The sequence below is a fragment of the Lissotriton helveticus genome, chromosome 4_1, assembly GCF_964261635.1.
Source record: "Lissotriton helveticus chromosome 4_1, aLisHel1.1, whole genome shotgun sequence".
In the NCBI taxonomy this organism is placed as follows: domain Eukaryota; kingdom Metazoa; phylum Chordata; class Amphibia; order Caudata; family Salamandridae; genus Lissotriton; species Lissotriton helveticus.
In genome coordinates, this window is record NC_136063.1 from 250,983,327 (window position 1) to 250,989,326 (window position 6,000).

At 39.6% G+C, this 6,000-nt stretch overlaps 1 protein-coding gene across 2 annotated transcripts in view; it reads left to right on the forward strand.

Moving 5' to 3' along the window:
- NDRG1 (N-myc downstream regulated 1) overlaps nt 1-5,444 on the forward strand; it is a 158,807-nt gene extending 153,363 nt beyond the window's left edge. For both annotated transcript variants that reach the window (XM_078686732.1, XM_078686734.1), the window contains exons 15-16: nt 174-225; nt 3,889-5,444. In XM_078686732.1, coding sequence (XP_078542858.1) covers nt 174-225; nt 3,889-4,127 — 291 coding nt within the window. In that variant the 3' untranslated portion in view covers nt 4,128-5,444. The remainder of the gene's footprint in view (nt 1-173; nt 226-3,888) is intronic.
- The last annotated feature ends 556 nt before the right edge of the window (nt 5,445-6,000 follow it).

Consider the following 6,000-nt stretch of genomic DNA (forward strand, 5'->3'; position numbering starts at 1 on the left):
TCTACATATATATGATTCCTTTGTGATGCCATGCTTCGATTGACATAGTAAGTCAAAGCTGTCAAGGCAGTCCACAACATTCAACTGACACAATCTGTACAGTGATGGAATAGGCACAATACATAGGCAGATGGAACAGCAGAAAAAGTGATTTCTATATTTTCCTTTTGCAGCCAGCAAAACTTGCAGAAGCATTTAAATACTTCGTTCAAGGCATGGGCTACAGTAAGTGCTTGACTACGGCGATTGTAAGAGCTATATTTGCAATAGTGTTTGTTTTATTCAGACTTAAAATTATTGAGTGTCACATGTCAAAGATCCTTATCGCCCAGTGGCATGCTCGTGTTCATATTTCCTGTCTACCGTGCATGCATCTAGGTGCACATTTGATGGTTCTTTTAGGTATTCTTTAAAAATGTTATACAGAAGTATGGAATTTCAAAATTTGGTTGAAATTGCAGTCAGAAAGATGGTTAAACATTTCCCGTGACTGATTAATCATCACAGCCCATTTGTTAGATTCCTGCCACCACATACCACCCTTACAGTAATGTGTGTCAGTTGTGTATTTTTCTCTAGTGATGCCTGTTTCACTTCTCTTTTCGATTGGTAGTTATACATAGTTCATGCCTAGATCTGGTCTTACACTTTGTAGATCAGCGTTGGGTTATGTGCCCCGTTAAATATACCCAGAACGTTTCTAGAAGTAACTTTGCAGTCATAGGTTTAGTTGTGTGCACACCCTTTCAAGAATGGAGATGGGCAATATAGCCCTGCTTACCAGGCAAAGGTGTCCAACAGTTAGTGAGTTGTATCCAGACAGGGATTTACATTTATACATCGATCTGTGGATGTGGAGATCTCTGCATACAGATGTACCATCATGCACTGGGCCTAGGGGTAAGCCGGTAGTACTAGAAGAGTAAGTCACACTAAGTCATACCTACTCATCAGAAAATTCGTGCAAATCAAGCCTTATAATGTTTTAGTTAGCACAAATGATACACCCACATAAGGTACCGGAAGATATTGCTTCAATAATAACCACGTCAAAAGCATCAGTCCATTCAGCACCAAAAAATCTCTCCTTGGCTTAGACCAAGGAGAACTGCAGTCAGTGGCTGCAGGAAAGGCCTCTGCAAAGCAATGACTCCATTTGCCTGCCCTGACTGAGCTCCACTCTGATGGAAAGGGGTATTTCCAGGCTTGGCAAAAAACTTACATTGGACATATGAGTGTTAAATATTGTCAGGAATGGACACAAAACCAGGTTTTCGAGCGGGCTTCCTTATATACCACCAAAGCGGGCAAATATTGCAATGTTGGACGGGGCTGGTTGAAGAAATGCAACCTCGGCTAGAGAACACTCTAAAACAGCCCTTTTCAAGATCCCAGTGAACCAAAGAAGTTTGCTCTTGCCTGCCTAATTAAAAAGAACATTGAATTTAGAGCGCCTCTTTTTTGTGTTGAACTCTTTTAATGGGTTGGATTGGTGAGATCACAAGGCACTAATGGTCATAAGGGTGGAAGACTTTTATAGTACTTAAACCATCCAGGTTTGTGAGGTCTTTGAGAAACAGACCTGGCACCACTGGATGCCTCAAGTACTACTTTAGGTCCTTCTAGGGTAACCATTTCAAGTGCAGATTTTCCATGAGTCCTCTTCGTGTTTCATCAAGGCTTCCTGTTATGTAGCAAACTTCTCTGTGTAGGAATCTCTCTGCCTCTCTGACCTCCATATTCCTACGTCAGATTTTATTGTCCCCACTGAAATTGTGTACATCTGTAACCAAAATACTTTTTTATTTTTTATGGAGCTTGTTCAAAAGCCAATATCATGGTAGCCCCCAAGATTATACAGTCTGTCAAACCTGTTGCTAAAATCCTGGTGTCTCCTGAGTCACTGCCTGGAAGATGATAGGCTGCCTCCTGTGTTGCTTTGTTCTTTCATCCCATCACAATGAGAGGAGGTCTGGTTTGCTGGCAAAGTTGATGAACCAAGAACTTGAGACATGGGTTCTTCTCTTGGCGTGCATATAACACAACATTACATGATGATTGGCAGCAATCCTCCCTGGACCTCAAGCTGTAAATAAGTAATAATAAAAAAAGTACAATTGCAGATATTTGTAATAGATATATTTAAAAAAGGTCCGTACAATGTGTCATCTAGCACTATTAAATTACCGTGTCCAGCCCTCAAACGTAGTGGATCATAGTTTCTATAGCCAGGTTCCACATTATGGCAGGTGAATAGGTGTAGCTTGCTACTGTGCTACCCGTCTATTTCCCTGGGTTACATCATTTGATTAAGACCTATCAGCAGGTAAACATACAGGTGTGTGTGTATATATAGTGGGATTTATGTAGCAGGAACCTAGTTGATATGCGGGGGAATATATGATCAAAGGAAATAATGCAGTCATTGTGTTATTGGAGGAGTAGCTTGTCTAGGAGAGAGTGAGCGTCGCTGCATAATGATGTTGTATTCTTTAGGGGCGTGCATATTTAGCTCTTTCCAAATTAGAGCAGATGCTGTGTTTCCATGTTGCTCTGTATGTTGTGCCTTCCCCAACTCGATAAGATACTGCAGACACTGGCACAAGTTCATAGGTGTCTGGGGCACAGCACTGGTCTGTCATATGCATCTCACAAATGCACAGATCAAAGCTCTGCTTCTACCGTGATATGGCTCTCGAGATTAAATGGAGTCAATACACACACCTGTGATATGTAGAGCACCTCATGTTTGGGACAGTCCTGTTTAGTGCTCAGCTGCTCTTTAGTGCACATACGTCACTATATCCAATGCCTCATTGAAATTGCATGAGCAGTTCCATAAGTCAGGGGCCCCAGTCGTCTGTTTATAGAAATGCATGTACAATCTGCATAGTATTAGTGTCACGGCCTTGTTGTCAGTTAGATATTTAGTATTTAAACTATGGATGTGTTACATTTGTGCAATTTGCTTCTGTGTAATTATGTGGAATTTGAACAAACATTATGCAAAATTTAAAACCTACATTTAGTGCTACATTTCAAACCTGAAGTGCGTCCTTGATTCCATTTTGTATGAGAGTTGTCATGTTGTGCAAAAAAGTGACAAAAACCCAAGTACCACGCACAACAACCACTTGTGTTCTCATTCATGTCCTTCTCTGCTCCTGAGCTAAAACTTTGCTGCAAATGTGGTGCAATGGCGTAATCTCACGAATGTCTAGTAATGTGGAATTCCTAAAACTAGATCACTAGCAAGCTCTAGCGAACATGATCACTCTGGAGTAACGGAGACTGAGAGAAAGTGAAAGCTAGTTTGGTACAATTAATCTTTACCTTTCATCCTTAGCGAGCACTAGCGGGCAAGATCACTCTGATGTAATGGAGGCAGAGAGGCTGTGGTATCTAGTTGGGCTCAAATAATCTTTAACTGTTATCTGTCCACAAGGAAATTGAAAATACAATAGCCTTTGCCAATTTTGCAATCTGTAAGGATTACAGATGCAAAAAGACAACTTAAATTGTTTGTAAAGCAATAGCACAACCCACTAACTAGGACTAATGCCCTGATGGCCCCTGGGTTGGTTGCTGGCATAAATATCATTGATACAAAAATATTGATCCGGTCAATGTAGATTTTTTATTAACTCCAATGGTGTGATATTTTTGCAAATGAGTTGTTAAACAATATTTTTGTGAGACTATATGTAGGCCACCCTATTCTGTAAACAAACTCTGTAATTAATAATGGAAGATAAATCCACACTAGTACTCTACAAACCTTGCTTTTGGATGTTTTCTGCCAAGCACGTTTTTTGTAAATTTATTTTGATCATCTATAGATGCAATTCATTTTTTAATTCTGCTAATGCCAGTATGTTCTTTTTTCAGTGCCTTCAGCAAGTATGACCCGGCTTATGAGGTCCCGTACAGCTTCTGGGTCCAGTGTAACCTCAATGGAAGGCAATAGAAGCCGATCCCATACCGGAGAGGGTTCAAGAAGCCGTTCTCACACCAGCGAAGGCAACCGAAGCAGAACCCACACTTCTGATGGCAACAGAAGTCGCACAAACTCAAATCTCACTCCCAACTCTGGTAGCAACGCTACACCCATGGAAGCCTCTTGCTAAGCCAGTCTTCAGCGTACTAATATTTCAGCTCTACTACTTAATGACTGACCACTGTGCATTGCATCTCGGATTGGTTGTTTTTTATGAAGATCGTGATTGGCCAGAGGTTTGCAGGGACCAAGTAAAATAATTGTTTGGCTAGCTAGTCCGAACACGGTTATAAGTCATCGTAAATACCTGGAGTTTGTCACTCAGTAACCGATGCCAAAGCTTAAAAACATTTGCCAAAATGTTGTATAGATGATATGGAAACCAATTTTACATGACCCATTCACTTGTCTTCCTGTGTAAAGTTAGTCGCCTGCTCGCGTGAGCTTTTTGTATCCGAGAAGCAATGCATGACGGTTACTTATTTAAGTTATGGAACACCTAAACCTTGAGTTTCAGACTCTCATGTACATAATTAATTACACATACTACACTGTTTAAAAAGTTGTTCCTTTTCTAATTAAATAGTATACCTATTTTCTATACTGAATATATATATATTTGTACATTATAATATTGATAATTAAACGTTGATTTATTTTTGAAAAATCAAATCTTTGCACACAGTGTGCAAATTCCTAACGCAAAACTAAACGCTCTAATGCATTTGAATGTTTCATAAGGTGACGTCTTTAAATTAATCTGTTTTTATTTTTAGCCATCTGGAATTTAAAAGGTATTAAAGCACTTTAATCTCCATGGCATTACTACTAACATTTGAACTTATGTGTATGTTTAGCGAATCATTCCTACTACAGTAGGTGGCACACCAATACAGTTCTTTCTAATTATGTGCGGAAATGTTTATAGCCAATAAGATTATATATTCTGCGGCATTCCATCTCTTGACAGCGAAAGATGAAATTAAGCAAGTTATCACTACTACAGTATGACTTGTGCATGCCAGTATGTTTCAAAATGGTTAGATGCAAGGTTTACATTTTAATTGACAGACCGTAACATGCAGATAGGATGATTCTAAAACGCTCGTTTTGTAGAGAAACCTATTCACAAATACCGCAAATGCTCACTTCTTAGGCAATGGCCATACTTTTTTTGTTTGTTTTTTGTTACTAAACCATATTTTTCTAAAATGCTGGGGTTGGATATATCTGTAAATACCGAGCTTTGTCTCACATTATAATGAGAGCCTTAGTATTTCAATGTTAGGATTGCCTAAGTCCTGTCTGACTTCCAGTATGACAGTTCCAATTCAGCAGGATCATTTTAGATTTGTTTATGGCAGATATAAATGGGAGGGAGGGAAATGCTGTTGATGAGAAACTTGTATTTATTCATGAAATAAATGTGTATCAATGGAATGTTGAATCGTGTTAAATTATTGTCGTCGGACGGTCATTATTCACATGCGCACACAAAGGCTTCCATGGGCATCTTATTTAATAAAGAGAATTAAGGTTGGTGCTAATAAGTAATACGTGGACAGGAACTGTGAACAATGCAATTATAACCAGTATTAACAAAGCACTACTTTTTGGTTTGAGGTCTGGCACAGCGAGAGCTTCAGCCATTGACCCCCCAAAAAATGGAGAGTTGCTATGGCCTGGCCCGTAAGGTCATTGGTTTGACTGAAGTGCTACTCACATTTTGGATCTACAGAGGAGTATTTCATGTTCACTTGCTTCCAGTAGTATTCCATGTATTTGTGCATGAAGTGCGCACACCTATTGGAACTTTTGGTGCACTGCTTCAACTGTGAACACTACTTGCACTGCAATGGAAGCTCAGTGTGTGCAGTGCTTTGTTGAAGTTCCATAAACACTTTGGATCAGCCCATGGGAGAGCATGCATAGAGTGAGAAAGTTGTTGAAAGAAACGATCTGGGGATGCAGAGCGCATATGAACTAGAAAGCTGATGATTGAA